The 21,057-nt window shown below is 42.5% G+C and overlaps 1 protein-coding gene across 3 annotated transcripts in view; it reads right to left on the reverse strand.

Annotated features, from left to right (window-relative positions):
- Positions 1-21,057, reverse strand: part of osbp2b (oxysterol binding protein 2b) — a 39,579-nt gene that overhangs the window by 16,921 nt on the left and 1,601 nt on the right. For 2 of the 3 annotated variants that reach the window (XM_058070531.1, XM_058070532.1), the window contains exon 2: positions 17,336-17,544. In XM_058070531.1, the coding sequence (XP_057926514.1) occupies positions 17,336-17,544 (209 nt within the window). Of the gene's footprint in view, positions 1-10,431; positions 11,604-17,335; positions 17,545-21,057 lie in introns of those variants that run through there. The other variant, XM_058070533.1, reaches the window with a different exon arrangement.

Raw genomic sequence — 21,057 nt, forward strand, 5'->3', positions numbered from 1 at the left:
GAGTACAGGAAGTATACAGACAGCCAGTAAGAAGACAATAAAGTGGATGACTCAGCGTCATGCAAGTAGGACAGCTAAAATGTTGCCGTGTGTGTCAGAAGTATCAGAGATGAATGTACAGGCACCCCTTCTTGCATCATCATACAGCCCTCACCCTGTTTATGTGCCTTTTTCTATCACAGATCGTACATGTATTGCTGAAAAACTACCCTCGCCATCTTCCGGGGGTGCACTTTTTATGCAGCGCCTTACAGAGGCAACACATGGTTTTACAACCGCAATTGGCGACCTTCGAGCCATCCTGGGGGTAAAATTGACCCTCAGTGAGTTGAGGGATGTGCAACAACAGGCTGGTATCGATGACATGGCAGACAGTCAACCTGTCACAGGTGGTATAATGGGCAATTTGGGCCAAGTATTGCGACTTATCTATCCTCCCGCCACTTCTCTCCTGGCTCAATGTACTTTTGCTATGATTCCTGGTGAAACTGGTATGACTTATCTTGTCAGGTGTCTTCGAGAGTGGGTTGAAATGACTGGAGCTGATCCAAACACAACAGACATGATGCGTAACCTTTTTCGACAAGCAGTGTTGGCGGGAGCACCAGACCCCGTAGCAGTGGCAATGAAAGATGACCCCAATATGTTTGATGCAACACACAACGAGTGGAAAAAACATTTTTTGCATCATTTGCTTAGACATACTGAAAAGCAAACGGAAAAAGAGAAAAATGAATCTTTATTAAAATCCGAATTGTTGCAATTGCAGGTGCAGGGAGCGAAGCGGGACAATTCAAGGGCCACCAAGGCTGAAAAACAAATGGTGTCTAAACAACAGGCATCATACCAAAAGTCTGATTGGGCTCCTCTACCACCAGAACTTCCCATATGGGGACCTGTCGACAGGATTCAAGCCCCACAGGGATTTGCACAAGTTTCTGGCTCTGCGTGGTCGTGGTAGAGGTAAGAGAGGTGGGGGTGCAGTGGGACTTGGTTGAGAGAGTTGTTATTTCTGTGGCTCCATGGCTCACTGGGTGAGAGAATGCCCAGTGATACCACCTTGTTCCCTCCATGTGGATGCCATGACCTGCCCACGACATGCTTTTCAACAAGGATAGCAGTCTTATCAGCAGCAATGGACTATTCAAGGTCCTCAAGGGGACATGCTTCAATCATGAACCATTCAACCAAGCCCTTGCCTGAGGGGGAGGTCAATACCCCTCACACCAAAAAGGGGGGCAAGGAGCCCCGGCATGCATGGTTTGGCAGATCCATGCATTCCTGTGACTGGAGATAATACTGTGCTATCAATGATGCTTGACACTGGTGCAAAGTACTCCACCATCAGCAGCCTTCCTCCATCTCTCAAGCTCAGCACAGGAAAAGTCCCATTTGTGGGCTTCTCTGAGGTTCCCTCGGCACTTCTGCTGACCATACCACCAACTGTCAAGGGGCAAGCATCTTACGTGGACCAAGATGGCTACAGGTCACGTTTCCCAATGGACTACAGCTGAACTGTCATGCATGGGCAACTGGGTTCAAAGGTCATGGTGGCATTGGACAGTACTCCATAAAGTGATCAGTGTGCAGATCTATTGGGCAGCCTTGACCCCGGGGATGCCGGACGAGCCTGGAAGTCTTCTCTTCCCTAAGTGGTCCCCATGGCGTAGGAGCCTGCACTTGTTTACACCTCTCATTGATTCGTGACATTGTATTTTGAATTATGACAGGAATGAGGACGATGTGTGTTTGATAGGTTCTCCTCAATCCAATGTGATTTTAGGAATCAAGCATTTTTGCTTCCATAATAATCTAGTGAGTTTTCTTCTCTCCCTCACTCTCTGCATCAGCTGTTAATTTTACTGTCATGGAACATCATGCAGTCACAAGGGATCATGGCTCCCATTTGGCGTATGCAGCATTGGTCAGCTGCTTATTTGTTGCAAATAATGGTGAGCTGACCACTCTTCGAGCTTTGGTCGACGCTCAGGCCATTTGCAAGTTTTCTGCTGCACTGGTGTCAACGCCCAAGTGGCAGGAGTAGTTCATCGCTCTCAAACAAGTTTTTTCTTCGGTGGTTAACTTACATCCTATAGTGAAAACAACACTCAGTAAAAGGTGTTCTTTTCAGGAGGGGGATGTGGGTAAGTGAACGATTTTTATCTATGTTAGCATCCAGCTCGAGTCCACAGAGTTGTTACATCCACCTGGTATGTAGTAGGACTTGAATTTTTTTTTTGGAAAATATGGCACACATCATGTCCCATTGGTTGATGGAACTCACAACATATAGTTTCGCGGTTTACATTACACTTTCAGTACATCTATAATATGGCTGTGAGGATACAGGAGGGGGTCCCACATCTGGGTACAGAGAAAGTGATGGAAGAAACAAAGGCAAGAGCAGATCTATGGACAGATGGGTTGTTGAAAGTGGCTTATGCGGTGGTAAAGCAAGTGAAGATGATGGGAACATAAAAGTGATGAAGGCAAAGCAAGTGACAAATAGACCTTTTAGTTGAACTAAGGGGAGTTATAAGAGTGCTGGAGCTCTCAGAAGGTATGAGGTAATGTTGTATGGGTGGCGTGTGATACGTTAAGAGTTGGTACAGTGGAGAAAGTAGGATAGAAAATCGTAACAAGAAAACAAGATAAGGACATTCGAGGCTGTAAAATGCCCGGTTGTAGGTATAAAGGACATGCTAAAGGGGGTGATCATATCTCCCTTGGAAATGCAGGCAGTAGTTTGCTACAATTCAAAAGTGCAGTTGTGTTAGAGTTGTAGTTGTTTTAGAGATTGAACATATGTTATCAGAGTTGGCATAATTAGATTAGATAGTGTTGTAAGCAGCACGAGAGAAACATTTTTTTTTGGCTATCATAGAGTGTAGTAAACAACAACAAGGATGGAGTTTGGGTTTCTAGTGATGGATGCACTGTCCCCTCTGCTCAGCTGCTCTGGACAAGGCACGTGGACTTGGACAATTAGGTAAACAATAAATGATACACACAAGGACACACAGGTGTCATCCGTAGATGATAGATAAAGCTGAGGTAAAGTTGAAGGAATGAATCAAAAATTCAAAAATAAAATAGCAAAAATATGCAGGATACAAAAATGGGTTGAAGCACTTCCATTAGCTCTTATAGCTGTTGGATGTGCCGTAACGATCCAGATGAGGTTCACACCATTTGAACTCACTGGATGTCAGCAGTTTCTTGGACCTACTGCTGTCACAGGACCCATGCATGTCATGGAGAAAATGATGTATGACACTTGTCACAAATGTTGGTGAGTAAAATTTTCTGTACAAGTTGTTGATACTGCAAAAGGGGGTCCTGAGAACGAGGGGTGTTCTCACCATGGGTGTACTTTGGTTTGGAAAAAAAGAGTGTGGACGTAGACCAGATGGATAGGCCCATACTGGCTGACAGTAAGAACGTCACATTTCTTCTGGCAGAAGGAAACAGAAGTTTGTGGTTCCAAACACTTTGGAGAAAACAACATCTATTCTTTGAAATATCCTTCTGTATCTTTGTTATGCCTGTGGGATGTGGACCACAGTAAAAGCTGTGGTCCAAAGGGGGAATTGTAGCCAAATTTAGTTTTTTAAATAATTGTCTTTGAGCTAGGGTAGATTAGTATCAGGTCAAGCTGTGACCTGTACCAGTAAAGGGTCAGTTAACAGATGTCAGGGCACAATATCCTGTGTTGTGGTTCTTGTTGTCTTTGCAGAGGTCATTGGGGGAGAACCAAAAGGCCAGGAGGGTCTTAGGTATTTACGATCATTTACCCAGGAGGCAATAAAGATAACGGGGTGAAGGAGGAAGTATCTGGTCCAGGAACGGGATCCTGGTCCATTCCCCACACATCCCCCCAACTCCACCCCATCTGAGGAGATCTACAAAAAGCCCTGGGATGCAAGAATCGGGGCTGACTTTCCTTCTTATCGTCGGGAGGTTGCAGGCGGACTTTGGAAGAGAAACTCAGCCCAGGATCCTGTGTTTTTGTGAAATTATTCTGTCTGATCTTGTTATACAATACATCGTGTTAACTTGTACTAGTGTGTGAGTTTTATTCCTTCTCATAAGTGGAGATTAACGAATACGCTTGGGTAGATGAAATTTACTTAAACAAGTGGTCTTGGAGGCCTCAATTAGGTTGAGGAGAATTTCTTCTACAACAGTACATATACCAAGAAATGTTGCTTATTCATGAATGTCCTGAACATCTTTGTATCTTAGACAGGACGTGACTGAGGCTACTGCACTGAGTGCCATCAATAAAGACAACTGTTAGATTCTACGTCACCAGAAGGACGGAAGGCAATGACTTTTCTGATGTTGGCATCATCATAAAGGGTGTTGTGGTACTTCACCATCTGGATAATGTGGCCATAGCAGCAGCTCTGCTGTTTGGACTTTTTACACCTTTAACATCAGGTACCCTCTTCAACTCTGCCTCACATTCAAGGGGATACAAAAGTTGGTAATGGAGTTGGATGCGGTACAACTCTCAAGAAAAAGAATCAAAATAAGCAAGTTACTATAATCCAATTATTTTGTCTAATTTAAGTACTGCACACTCACAATAATTAAGTAAATCCTATGTGATTAATCAAAGTTACTTGCATAAATTACTTTTTGTGAGGCAGCAAGTTTGCATACGTTTTTAAGTGAAGCCAGCTTATTATATTTTACAGTGGACTGATGAGCACAGGAGCAACTGGGGGTTGAGTATCTGGCCCAGGAATAAGTGTCTCATGACACCCCATTAAAACTCAATCAGTCATTTTATTATTCGCTCTCTAAATGTTCTGAACTGCTGTTATTGCTATATACTATACTACTATATACTATAAATAATATAACATAAACTAAAATGAAGTAATAGTGCCTCTGCTGGTTGCCAGACAATAAACAAACTCATTACATTTCATTAATTGATAAATTGACTATCAGTATTAGGATCATGGATGACTATTCCCTAAGTATCAGTATATATCCCTACTTTTTTGAAAACCATTTAGACCCTTTCACTTTATTTCCAAATAACTATTTACATATTAAAGGAGGCCAATTATGTTCCATGTGCTGTCACAGGGTGACATCTCAGCTGGAGGCAGGCCTCCACTGATCTGACAGCTTCTCCTCAGGGACAAGCAAGACGAGCCCAGGCACAATGTTTACATTCTCCCACATACTCTATTACCGTGTCCCTTCTCTTAATACTCTATCCTAATACTGTGCACACTAACACATACAGATCTGGTCCAGTGAAGGTCAAAGGAGCTACATGGGTACTACTGCCCATGTGTGACTTATGACTTTGTATCCAAGATGCTTTGCTCAGATTATGTCATCTGCTTCTGGCTAGGAGAACAGTGGCCATGGTGGAAATAGAGTGCAGGGTGTTGTCCAAGGTGCTAGTGTGTGTGTGGATGAGGGGGTGTAGGGTGGGGTTGTCCGCCCTTGAGGCATGACTTGTGTCGTAATTGGCTCACAGCATTGCTTTATAGTGTCACAGAGATCCACCCATTCACATCTGTTGCCAGAAGGCAGGACGCTGCAGATCACGGTGACAGCAAATATAACACAATATGAATACTTTACACCAATAGTTAGTCATTTTGCACTGAATTTAATGTCACATTTTCGCCAATGAAGATTTGGAAGCCGCTTTGTATCCATCTAAAACATCTCTGTGAATTTTAGGCCTACAATGTTATAAAGAAAGACATGCATAGACATATTTGGGCATATAAAAATATTTCTTGTACTGTTATTGTACATATTTATTATATTTTAATGAAGGCTGAAATGTCACCTACCCTAATAATGTATGAGAATTGCGCACCCAGGGTTCATGGAGAGCGAAGGAGAAATTGAATATAGTATGAAGAGTCTATATAAAGAGAGGAGAGTGCACACACACACACAAGATAAAAGAATGGATCTCCAGGGGGCAGTATTGTAAATCCTGGCAGGTAATTGCTAACTGTCTCCATGCATCACAAGAAGACAAATGGATGAGAAGAGAGGTAAAAACAAGGAACGCAGCACTCGGGTCTGCAGAAGCAAATAACAGTGTGCAAAGCAACTAATCAAAATCAATCAAAGCTGTGTAGCATAGCTCTAACTGTGTACCTACAGAAATGCATTGAAGGCATCATCAGTGGAACTATTAAGCAATGAGTTTTATTTTTAACATTTCACCATATGCTAAAAAGATGCTAAAATTGTGTTTTAGTCCAATAGTCAGAAGACAAGATTAAAACCAAGTTAATTGACTGTTTCTTATTAATTTTGCCAATGTAGCATTTGTATTGAAAAGGCTGTATTGTGTTGTCAGCTGCATCTTCAACTAGCCAGTTCTTCAATTCTAATGTTCAAACTTTTCTTTTGCTGACTAACGGGACTGCCAAGAGCCAATGTGTTTAGAAATGTGTCGGCCTGTCACAATAACACATTTTGCTAGCTTATACCGACTATTGCTGTACTCGTTTTTTTCACCGACTTAGCCAATGTTTACGGTTGCTGCCTTAACATTTTAGTTCAGCAGAGGGCTGGTTAGTGTTTGTGAGGACATGCCATTGTGAATGAGCGGTCCATTGGGGAAGTATTTCCACACACTATTCCCGTGCGAGCTCCCTACACCATGAGAGAACAGTCCGGGCACAGTGTCCCTGACTGAACAACCGCTATTGCTACGGAGCAAAATATCCAACTGTCAACGTGAAACTAACTTCACCAATGTGCAGGGTGAACCCTCTTGTCATCTTGGCATGTGCAGGGAAAAGTGAGGAGAAAGAGAAAAAATGTATGTGTAAAATGGCCAGATAAGTGGTTTGGTAAAGCATTATTTTGTGATAAAGCCCACCCATTGGAATACATTATAACACGTTTTTAACCTATTGAATATTGACATGTCATAATTCATATAAAAAACAGCTGAGGCCAAAAATAAGTTATGCGAGTTCAAAATAACCTTTGTCTTCTAAGACCTATAACAAACAAACATAAAAATGCTATATTATATCCATAAAGTATGCTATTTTTTCTTATTTTGCAGGTGTAGCTAATGCTGGCTAAACCTTTTGTCTTCTGCAAATTCTTCAACGTTCTATTTGAAAAAAAAATTACGGATAAGAAGTGTTTGATCGGCCGCTACTGTTTCTCATTGAACACCCTTACTTGATGGAAACAGGAAAAAGCTTTAATGAGCTTGTGAACCATGAGTCAGTGACCCAATAACACAGCAGATGAGATTCATCACACTAAGTGGCCTGATGTCAGTGCCACAAGATAATGAGCCAGGATGAAGGCCATCATAACCAGGGCAGAGGTCACAGACTGCAGGTAGTATGGGCCACTGAGTACTCTTTAAGTATGTCCATCCATCCATTTCCTATGCCGCTTATCCTCACTAGGGTTGCGGATATGCTGGAGCCTATCCCAGGTGTCTTTTGGGCGAGAGGCGGTGTATACAGTGCACTGGTCACCAGCCAATCCCAGGGCTCTTTGAGTATCTACTATATTAAAACCTGAACATGTGATGATGATGGACTCAAAGCTGGCTGACCTTGCACTCTAACCCCTCATAAAATGCATAGCTGGAGAATTATGGATTAAGTAAGATAAACGTCTTGGTGTAGATATATGGGAACATGTGGTTATGCAATGTGGGTGGGTGCTAACAGATCATCTCATTTAAAAATTTGAGGAGCAACCTACCCAAGAGTAAAGGTTATTAATGTTCTCATTACAAAAAATATTGCAGATATCTTATGACATTAACATACCCTATCCAAAGAACTGATTCCCCTGTGGTCTTAATTTCTGTATGAAGCCTGGACTACTGGTTTCAAGGTAAACAATGGTATGAAAACGTCACAGTTTCAAAACCATTAAAGTTGTCCATCAAACTGTTCCTGTACTATGAGAGAAAGTGGAGGTCCCTGTGCCACTACATGGAAATACTGTCATGGGCTTAGTCATTCCTTGCAGTGAGAACTGGACTTTAATATGTTGAAACCACAGGCCTGTGTTGTGTTGCCAAAAGCCAGGCATACTGTAAACAGCACTGGCGTAGGCTGCCTCATTAAAATTGAGTGGTGCCGGCACAGCCACACTGTTGTCACGGTTGTCGGTTGGCATGTTACTCACACAAATGCTCACCAAATGTGGAGATGTGATTCAGAATAAGTGGAGGATCCGCATACTGATTTTGGCTTGAGAACTTCATATGCCCGTATGCCCATCCTGCAGAATAGCAATGATGCTTACCGGTGGAGATTCGAACCTGGGACATTTGCTCCGAAGTCCAGAATGCAAACTACTACACCACAGCGGCTCGTTAACATGTCATTAAAGAGTTAACTTTGACAGCCCTAGTCAAAATACTTCCCAGTTGTATGGCCATTGAAGGCAGTAAGTAGAGTAATTCCTCTATGAAACCTTTCCTGTCAAAAAACGTGCACAGCGGTGCAGTATCAGTTCTGTCTGTGACTTCATTCACTGCTATGGACATGACAAAAAGAAGAAATGGTTTTGAGTTAATCTCATGAGACTGCTGTTACTGCTGTGGCACTATGTACCGTCACGATAAAGGGATTCATGGTGGGCTAACAATTAACTAATTTACTGCCAAAGACATTTAGAAAAAGTAACATTGACTGTCGTCGTCTATTGAGGTCTTTTGCCTCTTTCATGGGAGCAAAAGATCAAAGTCTTCTGCATCCTGTGTGTGAATTTCAGACTTGTAGGCAATGTATTTCTGTCCCAGTAGGGGGCAACAGTTCTGGTTTCCTCCAATCGGCCCGGATATGAAGAAGTCAGAAGCTGGTGAATTGCGTGCTTAGAGAGGAAAATGGCGAAGTACTGTATATGAGGAAATCCAGCAGATACAAAAACACAGGCAGCGTACACTAGTAAGTTTCTCTGGCTGTGGCTCTGTCGTGATAGCAAAGGACAGGGTTGAGGTTGGTGACACCGAAGCTCTACATCAGACATAGACATAGACTTTCTTTACAAAGGATAGAAACAAACTTTTTTCTGATGAAAGAATATATCCTAAAGTTTCTTTACAAAGGTTCAATGTTTACGTCCTCCTAAAACTCATTCTGTGGGACTTGAAAGTTCAGCAAAAATGCCCCACAACTCAAGTATGGAGCTCTCTTCTCTGAAATTGGCTGGCAGTAAATGACTTAAATATAAGTATATCAAAATAAGCTACGCAGTGTTGCATTCAGGGTCTTTTTTTTTAACTTCTTTGGATGGGTTTAGCCACAGTCTGGGCCTCTTGGGGATCGCACCTGGGATCCATGTGGCCCGCGGGCTGTTAACTGAATAGGACTGCTTTAGTAGGTTAAAAGTAGCTTAAAGTAGGTTGCAGAGGACGAACCCATTACACATGGGTGCAAATGTTAATACAAATGCGAATAGAGGTATTGATTTTTGAATTTGACTTTGAGTTACTGTGGAATTGTTCTCCACACCCCCGTGAGATACTATTCTCTTTGGAAATACTGGTTAGTGCTCCATGGTATTTTTTCCACTTTTTCTGGTTCAACCTTGTCAGAGGTCTGTACTCTACCATATGGTATCTGGTATCTTGTTGTCTACATTTGAATAGATGTCAACGCACCTTGTCAATGAGAAAGTAATAATGAGTAAATTTGTTCAAGGTGTTTGTTGTTCAAATTTGTATTGGTCTGAGTCACTGTTTTGGGTTATCTTCATATTGAAGAGGGAGTGTTGAAGCCTTAGCATCTGTGGTGCCAAAGCCAAACTCATTTCAGTGAACAAACAGCAGAGAAAGAGGTAGAGAGCCCAGGGCTGAGAAGCACAGCTGCTCAAACTTAAAATTGTCCAACAATGCCAGAGGTAAGGAAAGGAGAGCAAAGGAAGAGCAGTGGAAAAGACAAGTGAGGCTAAAACACCATCACTATTTCTTACACTCAAATCTACAATAATACTAAAGCAATGACCACTCTACACATAAAATACAGACACAACAAAACACAAATGTAACATAACTTGTAGGCTGGCAGCCTCCAGCACGCACATCCGCACATGCAAATGGGAAGTGGAGCAGGCGCAAAGAAGAGAGAGGAAGTGGGAGTGAAAGCAACATGGGAGAAAGAAGGGAAGGGACGGGCTCTGCATGCAGCGGGAAGGGCAAATGGTAGGACGTGATGTTCCTTTTCCTTTTGCAGCACAGTCCTGTATTTGCATCAATGTAGAGTGAGGCTGCTGAATTCTAAGCATCTGCGGAGTGATGCTTAGATGCCAGAAGGAGATGGATATTTGACAGCTCCAGCTAGTGAGATGGAGAGAGCATGATGCAGAGGGTTTTGTTATATGACAGATGGAATGGAGTGTCACAGCTCCATGTTCCTACGCCAAAGCTTTAGCCAGAGCAGTACTGACCATGGCTGAGTTTACTCAGGCAGCCGCGGGTGCAGAGGGAGCGGACGGTTCTCGGCTCCCAGCATCTCCGGCCCTTCATCCCACTTAGCACGGCCCTGATTCCACTCCGCGCTCCCTGAGACGCATCGCAATGTAGCGGGGGGGCTGAGGCAGCCACGTTTTCCAATCAGCATTGCAGTGTACTTGCACACACATACATACTCACAGATATACGCACACTGGCAACACAATGATGAGAGGAAGACACATAGACATTCCCTCCAGTTATCCCCATTGCCTCTCCTGCGTTGCTTCCAGAAACATACACACCAAGCACACACATCCACAAAGCTTCACACATTTTCAATTCTCTTCCACACGCTTCTCTGAATGCAGTGCAGATTGGAAAGGGAGAGAGGGGGGAGCGAGTTGAAGCAGAGAGGAGACAGGACTGGCTAGGCCGGCCAACAATGATCTACTCAACTGAGACCAAATTGCACAGCTCCCTCACTGTCCGTGCTGCTGACAGCGAAAGTCAGCTATTTCTGGAAAACTAAATGGCATGTTATTAAGTTAAGTTAGGCCACGTGGCGGCAAAAAGGACCCCATCAAGATCTTATGTCAGATTAAGAAATTAAATATTAAGTCACTGTTGTTTCATTAGAAGGGCAAGATGTCAAACAACATCCATTGATCCTCCCCTCCATTATTCACTCTGAGAAGCCCTGCAGTCCCCACAACAGGATCAACTTCACATTTCCCTTCCATTGAAGAGGCATCGGTACTGTACAAGCAGCAGTCTAACCAGAGTTTCAGGGGGCTCACAACCACAGTTTTCCTTTAAGATTATACAAGGATGACACAAATTCAGGCACAAGGCAGAAATAGCAGAGAAAGAATCTGGCTTCATGATAGGCAAAGGTATGAAAATCATCAATATCCAGATGTTCATTGAGAAGTGTAGGCATTGTAGCATTTCCGCATACATGTGCTTTATTAATTACTCCAAGGTATTTGACTGTGTCAACCACAGCAACCTGTGGAACATCCTGAAGAACATGGGGTTTCCTCTGCATCTGGTCGTCTGGATCAGTAGTGTCTAGGTCAACAGTGAGTACATCAGTGGGACACATGCAAGAGTATGACAAAGCTGCATAATGTCACCATACCTATTCAGCATTTATTCAGAACAAATCATTGAGAGCTGTTAATGAGGAAGAAGAGGCAACTATCACAGTACATAGCATTCCTTTCAAGTGTCAAACAGGTACCAAAATGCCCTCCTGTATTTGCTGGAGGAGAGACAGTTACTGTAATAGCCAGAGGATCTAGAAGACATGAACCAAGAGCCTGCTGTCTCATTAAACCACTTACTGCATTAAGAATGAGGGACCAAAACAATCCCCACTGCCTGAGCGAGAAAGTACTGAGCTCATTAAAGCCAGACAAATGGCTCTGTTGAAAAGACAAGCCTGTTTCATCTTGAAGATTGTTTTTTTCATCTTGGGGAATTAAACAAGTTGCAAAAACGTTGAGATCAGCAATCACCTGTATCAATGAGTGGCTTACAAAATCATGTTTTTCAATAAATAAAAAACTATCTGCGCATTATTGTTGAAAAAAACAGCAAGTCTCAGCAAGGAGATATTTTAGGAGGTATTTAAATATTTTGGTGTACCTTGAACTTTTTTTTTTAATATACAAAAAACATATCCAAAATAGGGCGGCACGGTGGTCTAGGGGTTAGCGCACAGACCTCACAGCTAGGAGACCAGGGTTCAATCCCACCCTCGGGCATCTCTGTGTGGAGTTTGCATGTTCTCCCCGTGCATGCGTGGGTTTTCTCCGGGTACTCCGGTTTCCTCCCACATTCCAAAAACATGCTAGGTTAATTGGCGACTCCAAATTGTCCATAGGTATGAATGTGAGTGTGAATGGTTGTTTGTCTATATGTGCCCTGTGATTGGCTGGCGACCAGTCCAGGGTGTACCCTGCCTTACGCCCGAAGACAGCTGGGATAGGCTCCAGCACCCCCCGCGACCCTCGTGAGGACAAAAAGCAGTAGAAAATGAATGAATGAATATCCAAAATAGTCTACTTTAATATTCAGAATTTCGGAAAATCAGATCGTCAATGCCTGGAAATGCTGCCAAAAGCGGCAGGAGGTGTTTGTGTCCATCCATTCCCTGCCCTCGACCATGGACAGTGTTCGACCACTCACAGGATCAAAGACCTCCGGATTCACGGTGTATGGAGAGTACAAAAAAGTGCCCCATTTTTGATACGCTACGCCAAACTTCTTCCAACCATTCAGGTAAACAAAACAATATGTATGTTAAAAGCGGACATTTTAAAAAGATAACTTGCCGTTTATTGTCAACTCCTATACCGTTTATCAGCTCTTATAAAGTTAGCGGCACAAACCGGAACTCTTTCTATGCACTCGGGAGTGTGACCAACCCCAGCAGAGTGGGCATGCCTGGATGCGGGCTGTGGATTGAATACATTAAAACAGACCCTTTTCACGGGAACCACAAAATCCAAAGAAATACAGCTGAATAGGTGCAGATTCTGGAAGAACTAGAACGCTTTCTGCGCTGGTTATCGTGTCTAGCTGCTTACCTCAATACAAAAGGGCAGAAAAATGAGCATCGTAAGTACCATTTAAATACCATTCTATATATTTTACTAAACACCCACAGAAATCCCACAAAACAGTCCATACCAAACCCAGAGCCCCTGAATGACACTTTTTTTCATAGGTTGGCTGTTCCTGCGACTTATACTCCAGAGCGATTTATAAATGAAAAAACTGTTTATGTTACATAAACACTGGACACCTTTTCTGTTCATGTTGATTTTTTGTGTAGCTGAATAACTATTGTGTTAGCATATCTTACATCTATTCAGTCTGTTCTCTATTATTTTATTGTTAGAACTTGCCTTCCAAGAGGATGTAATGTCGGTTTTGGTCAAGTAGTTTGTAAAATAAATTACCCGCATAAAATGTGACTTATACTCTTTTTTTCTACCTAATTATGCATTTTTGGCATTGTGTGACTTATACTCCGGAGCGACTTACAGTCCAGAAAATACGGTATACACCTGTGGTTTAAATACTGCGCCACTCGCAGATCAGTGAGGAAATGTTAAGTCTTCCTTTGGCAGGAGCCAATCAGTAGCTAATAGGGAACTCACAACGAGCTTGTCAATCAGACGGTTATACTCAGTAATGACCTCCTGCTGTTTCCGATGGGTTGACAATGTTGTCATCGCTCATGAGTGGCTCCTGTCAAATAAAGAGCGACCTGCTCCTCATGAAATGTGTGTGCCATAATATGACATTTTATGACGTGGAAATGTCCGATGCGGCTTTACAAGGTCAAGGTAAACTGTATTATCCCCAAGGGGCAATTCTACAGCGAGTACTATCACACAGGCAACAAACCAAAAATAAATACCAAATTAAAAACAAAAACAATAAATACAACAATACCACAAACATTACTATTGGTCCTACATTTAAGAGCACCATATCTACGACCAGATGGAAGCAACCTGAACTCATCATCAGGGGTGACTGAGCCTTTTTTTAGAGTACGCCTCTAAATTGCCAGCAATTCTGCCGCACACTTTAATAATGCCCTGCAATCTGTTTGTTTTTGAGGGTGAACAGCCCAAGAAGCTAATAGAAGAAAATGTAAGTGCTGATTCACTACTTGTACTTTTAAGACAAACCATTTCATGAATATGTTTATTGATGTATGTACAGTGAATTTAACTGTATACTATTATAATGTTCAACTACCAGTATCCATCCATCTATCTATTTTCTCCCATGTGTCCTGGGTTGCGGGTATGCTGGAGCCTATCCCAGCTGTCTTTTCAGGCAAAAGGCCGCTAGCCAATCGCAGGGCAAATACACAAAAAAACAACCATTCATTGGGGCTTTGGGAGAATAGAAGGATCAATTTAGAGTCTCCTGACAATTTAGAGTCACCTAGTATGCATATTTTTGGAATGAGGGAGGAAGCCAGACAGAACACACACACGCACGGGGAGAACATACAAACTCCACAAAGAGATGTTCCAACTGAAACCACGATCTCCTGGCTTATAAATATATAAGTTTTTATTTCATTAACTGCAATAAGGGATCAGGAACATTTTTAAATGTCCAAGAGGACATTTAAAGGCAATCTTTAAAAAAAGGCAATCTCCATGTTAAATTCTCTGTGCTACATCTCTGTGCAGATCATCTATTAGAAAGCTGTACAGAGGATAGAGATCAGAATTTTACCAAACAAACACACATACACATTGTCAAAGGCAATATAAAGGGCAGATACTTACAAGAGCAAGCCTGTTTTTTTAAATCCTGTTTCTATTTTCCCCTCGGACCTGGCAGGACAATAGCAATGAAATAGACTGTCCATTCAAAAGTAGCACTCCCTCAGGAGGAAAAACAGAATGAAGGGCTCGCTTAAAGAGACGGAAGGACCAGGAGAAAGCAGGAAAACCTGACAGTGAGTAAGAAGGCAAATGAAAAAGAGCGAGTACTGGGGAGAATGTGGTCGGGGGGAAAAATACATGGAGTGTACCGAGATCAGGAGCTTGGAAAAAGGAAGGAGGGGTGGAAAAAGCAAGCAAAGAAAGCGTGATGGAAGTCTCTGATGTTTCCTCCCGCAATCTACATTTCAGGACCACGGATAGAGCACAGGCAAATACAATCTACATGAAAATGGAGCCAGTATATATAGTAAATTCAGAATGCATAAATCAATATAAGAAATGAACTGCCAGCTTAATCTGAAACATACACATGCTATGATGAGGGCATTAGAGTCAAACTCATTCATTCATTCATTTTCTACCGCTTATCCTCACAAGGGTCGCGGGTCGCGCTGGAGCCTATGCCAGCTGTCTTCAGGCGACAGGCGGGGTACACCCTGGGCTGGTCGCCAGCCAATCACAGGGCACATATAGACAAACAACCATTCACACTCACATTCATACCTTTGGACAATTTGGAGTTGTCTTTTGCCAATTTGGTCTACTAGCTGTGTGGTGGCGCACCAGGGGAGGTGTCCACATTTTCAGCTTGGTGCAGTGACAATTTCATGACAAAACAGACCTGGTCCAACCTGGTCTATTCTTGGCGCAGGCAAAGCACAGCGGTAAATTGGAGGCGCACAGTGCAGACACGTCACCGAAACCTCACAGGCAGGTTTATGGAAAAAACAATGACAGCAACCACTATTTCATGTAACCGTCTGAACCAGCATGTCCATTTTTGTATTCATTGTCCCATCACATGTGATGTCAGATCAAAGACGTCACACACTATGGGAAGTCAACTTGATAGCAGCTATGCGACTTCCTGTCTGTGTGAGAGTAAGTTTTACACCGTGCAAAACGTGCCTCAAAAAATGTCTCAACTCCAACTCCGATGCAAAATTGGTGAGGAAGTAGTCTACCTCACAAACATGTATATGATTGAAAATACAACCGATATCATATGAAAAAGCAGCATTTTCACGGACGTCCCCACAGACTCTCCTGATCGAGCACACACACACGCACACACAGTGTCAGATTTGACCGTGCTTACTTCCAGGAATTGTTACATTCCAACTGAGGATAGGCGGCATAAATGGATGAATGGGAGGAGCAAACTGTTGTTTGTTTACACACTTGAGAGGCGAATACGGGAGCCCATTTTTGCAGAGGAAACATTGCCATCTGTTGAACAAATGCCTTAGAGTGCTATTAGGTTCGTACAATGGAATCCAAGCCTTATTTTAAAATAACGTCCAATTAGGAAAGGCCATAAATCAGGTCCTGAATCAGTCCCAATCATGTCTAAATAAAACATGTAATGACTTTTGTATTGTGTGAAAGTACTGAAATATTTTAATAGATAAGCAAAAAATATTCCTAAAAGTCTGATTAATACATACTTTTGAGCCACGAAACTGGTTTTATTCACCAATGATGAAGTGTTGAAGACTGCGTGCTGAGAGTCACACCCACATGATCAATAGCAGCCCTTTCTGCTTGATAGAAAGGGGAATATAAATGACAAAGACACCTTGTCACAAAGGTGTGGTCGTTCAACAGTCGTGGCAAATGTGATGTTTTCTCTCAGCGTGATGCCGGATGCATGCCGGATTCAGATAAGAGTCTACTACAAACAAAGTCACCCGCTGTGCACACAAACACAGTTCTTAACAGATATTTCATTCACAACAACCTTAAATTAGTTTCTTTTTTAGCAACAACTTTACATAGTCTTTCCATTGTCCCAAAGCCCCTGACCAGCAACACCAGGCATGCATACCCTTGAAAAGGACAATGGTCTGTTGTCATGGTAGTGGAAAAAACCCTAGTTCTTCTGTTTTGTTTGCCAAAGGATACTTGGCTGCCCTCTCCTGGTTCATGCTGGAATGTCAACATTAGAAAAGAAAAAGGATGTCCATCTATCAATTTTCTATGACGCTTGTCCTCATGAAGGTCGAGGGTATGCTGAGCCTATCCCAGCGAGAGGCACGGTACACCCTGGACTGGTCGCCAGCCAATCACAGGGCACATATAGACAAACAATCATTCACACTCACATTCATACCTATGGACAATTTAGAATCGCCAATTTTTGGAATGTGGGAGGAAACCCGACTTTCAAACATCAGGGCACAGTAGCTGGACAAAAATCCAATATAACTGATTCAAATTGCAGTTAACTAACAAATCCCACTTTAAACACTCCTGTGTTTGCTTGACTTGTACCAGCCCAGCCTTTATTTACCAAAGTTGAATTCCTATGTCAGTACCTCACAGATGTAATTTTGCAGTATGGGCCCACTCTCTTGATTTGATCACAACATGGAGCTTCACTTTCCCCAAATAAGAAGCTGCCTATACTTACCAGACAGGTTGACTGTATTACGGATGGCTTTTGCTTTGGCTAACTCTAGCGCTGTAACCCATCGCTGCCGCTCCACTTCGGTGCTAGCTTTTAGGTGGTATGTGCGGCCACCGCTGCTCAGGACAATGTTGCAGGCGTCCTCTGTGTCGATGTGAGCGGTGGCGAGGTTGATTGTCCCGCGACATGTGTGTGCCATCTCCGCCTGTGTCCTGCAAAAGAAAACATGCACAGATTGTGAAAGAAACCAAAAATATTCTGTGTATACTCCTGTGGGTCGTGAATGTCGAGAAAACAAGGCTATTGTCTGTCTGTCTTCTCTAATGTAAACAAAAGCAAACAAAGAAACACAGTGTGAACAATGATAGAACAGAATGTGAGTGGCAACAGGGACAGCAAAGCAACTGAGCATGTGAAGCTTTATGTGTCTTTCAAACTTACTACATACTGCATAGTCCTATAATGTTGTTACAAAACTAAAGCAAATACCCAACATAGAAATAACTACACTGTACTGTGACTAGTTTGCAAATATAGTCCTTACAACTTTACTACATCTAATTTGTTAAACTGAAAAAGTATTTTTTTTTTCAACTTTGTGGTATATTGGCTGACACACACTGCTGCAAGCGATAGTTGGTACATAATTCCCTTTGCCGAAAGGAGTGTTTGCAGGGGTTATTGGACTAACATCCACAACCAAAGTGCAATATCACATGCTGTTTCAGATGAAACGACAAAACTCACATGATCACCCATCCACTAATTGACCCAAAAACGGTCATTAAGGAAAAAGTAGTCATGGCTTGTTTGTGAGAACTGATACTCGTTTATTCATCCCTGAATGAGTCCTCACTGACACAATCAGCTGCTCCTCAGCAGCACTTACACACTATAGCCACTCCAGTCACATTTGACACTGACAAGGTGGCTTCTGCCTCATCATGTCATACTTTGGCCAAGACAAGTTGTGTGGAGGGCGGACTTTGTGCCTCAACAGTCTGACATATGGTTCTTGCACTAAAATAGGTCAAAAAGCTGGATGACTGAGAGAAGATTCAGATCTACACAGCGGGGAGGTGAGGCCATGCAAAGGCCATGGATTCATATGGGAAGCAAAACTACAGTGGCACTGTGGTGCTAGCAGGGAGAAGAAGATGACGGCAGGATGTGCTGAGTCAGGAGAGCGTTAGAGAGCTGTGATTCACCTGTCCTTTCACTGTGCACACATCCTCATAAACCACATATTGCCCAATCTGGAGCATGTAATGACACTGAACATGCTGACAGTGCATACATGGACAGGACGAGGAAATGAGATACAACACCCTGCTGGAGTATGTAGATAAGCTTGTTATGGCTGACACAACATGCTGGGAAAGCACCAGAGAAACATTGTTCCTAGTGTTTGCCACCACACACCGGTTTTTTGTGATCAGCTTTGAACAGCATTTATCGGCATATGCCGATCATGTGTTTTCAATGGATATCACCGATGATCAGTGGCCGATCGATCAGAGGATCCCTAGAAACATGGTGCTGAACTCACTGCTGATGACTACTACTCATATTCTCTCTTCTAGTTTAGAGGAAGTAAAATTAAAACATGCCTGTTTTTCTATGAAAGACCAGGCCACATTCACTGATACGAAAGCTCCAGTACCACTCAGCTCTTTAATGCCCGATAATCTTCCCTAAAGCAACCCGCCAGATCTCATTTAAGAGGTGAGTAAGTAGAGCTGAGAGCATTAACTCTAGAAGGGAAAGTCAATTAGGAAACTGAAAATGAAAGAATGAAATCATCTCAGTGAGAAGTGCACAAGTGCACAATATGGCTCTCTGGGTGATTATACAAAGCGAGGACAAGACTGACATGGAAAAAAAGAGCCCTGTGAGAACAAAAAAGCAGAATCAATAACAAGTGCAATGGTGCACCTCAATAAATGTCATTCCAAGTCTACAGAGGCCGGTGCTGACTGTGGCAGTCAAGACATTGATTATGCTGCCGCCTGGGTTCACTTTGCTTTCTCAGCGACAAAAAGCAAAGCATTTTGCTTTCACAACGTCGGTCTTTAGGAATCGATATGAGCGCTATGATTGTTGACCGCACCTCTGTTTGTACCCGCAGTGTTGTCAGCCACCACTGTTTTACCGTATTTTCCGCACTACAAGGCACACTTCAAAGCCTTTCATTTTCTAAAAATGTGCCTTTTGTGTGCACTGTAAAAATGTTCTTGTGCTACTTTAGTACGTGCTCCGCTTAATTGACTGTCGGATGACTTCCCGCTGACACATGGACATAATACGTACCCTGGCAGCGATAGACCAATCAGAGAATATGACGGAAAACATACAGCACATACGCTGGAGTAATGCTAATACAAAGAAAGTTAAGTTGTTTAATAATCATTTTTCTGCCATTTTCAATTGTGGATTTCTATACAGCAGTTACACACGATAACCCGCACAGAAAGCTATCTAGATCTTCCAGAATCGGCACCTATTTCCCTTGATTTACAAAACAGTCTGTTATAAATTATTCCACTCAGGACCCACCTCCAGGCACGCCCACACCGCTGTGATTGGTCACAATCCCAAGTGTTGCCAAAGACTTCCGGACCACTGCCAAACCCCAATATCTAATTTTGTTGGTATAGGAGTTGCTAATAAATGAATAAACCCGTTGGAGAGCCACTAGTAGTTTTTTGAAGCACTAGTCTTCTTATATAAACTTCCTTATATGGGTGTGCACTGGCCAGATACGCCTATGTTTCACATAAGGATTGTGAATGATGGGCAAAATTCCAAAAAGGTGCAGTTCCCCTTTAACATTTTGTTTAGACGTAGCAACTAAAAGAAACTGTTATTTGTTCTTATATTCTTTATCTCTGTCCGTAGCATAGCTAAACAACAAGAAACGAGTGGCGTTATCCCTTAGTAGGTAAAGAAAAACCTGCACCCGACATATCAGGTTTCTATTTCTGTTCCACCCACAACAGAAACAAACACAGCGGGACATTGATAGCAAAGCCTCAAGGTCAGACATACACAATGTAGTCCATGGATGAGGCATCAACTCATGCGCCAGGGCTGCGCTCAGATGTCGAACATGCTTTAGCACAGGGACAACAATCACCTCCCAACATAATGGACTATCAAGAAAGAGCGGAGGCAACAGCTCGGCTCTGTTTTCACCATGGGCCTCTGTGTCAAGTAACACCCAATGATGACTCAACAGGGCTGCTTGAGAAAGTGCAACGATACAGGAGAACAGGATAAATATGACTAAAAGAACATTGTTGTTCTTTTAAAGTGACATTTAACCACAGAGGGATTTTTAAGACGATCTGAACGCTACTTGTTGAGAGTAAACAGACACTTTGTCAGTGTGGCACCCTCGTGACATTTGCAAAAAAAAAAAAAACACGTAATGTCACATTATTCCTAACTGCAAATCTGACTGTCTGGTCCTTGAGGCAATAACGCAGTAAGATGCTTATATCTTTATATAACAATGTACATAAATAGTCATATTTATAGTTATACTAAGTAGTATATATATTTTTATGTTTATAGTAGAAGGTAGATCTTTGTGACATGGACAAATTAAAAGCATACCAAAGGCAGAAAAGGTCTGAGCACCCCTGGTGCAATATAGACACACGTGTAACCTATTATTTACATATTGACCACAATTCGTTTTAAATTAAATATAGTATCAAATA

This window comes from Doryrhamphus excisus, chromosome 4, assembly GCF_030265055.1.
Source record: "Doryrhamphus excisus isolate RoL2022-K1 chromosome 4, RoL_Dexc_1.0, whole genome shotgun sequence".
Lineage (NCBI taxonomy): Eukaryota > Metazoa > Chordata > Actinopteri > Syngnathiformes > Syngnathidae > Doryrhamphus > Doryrhamphus excisus.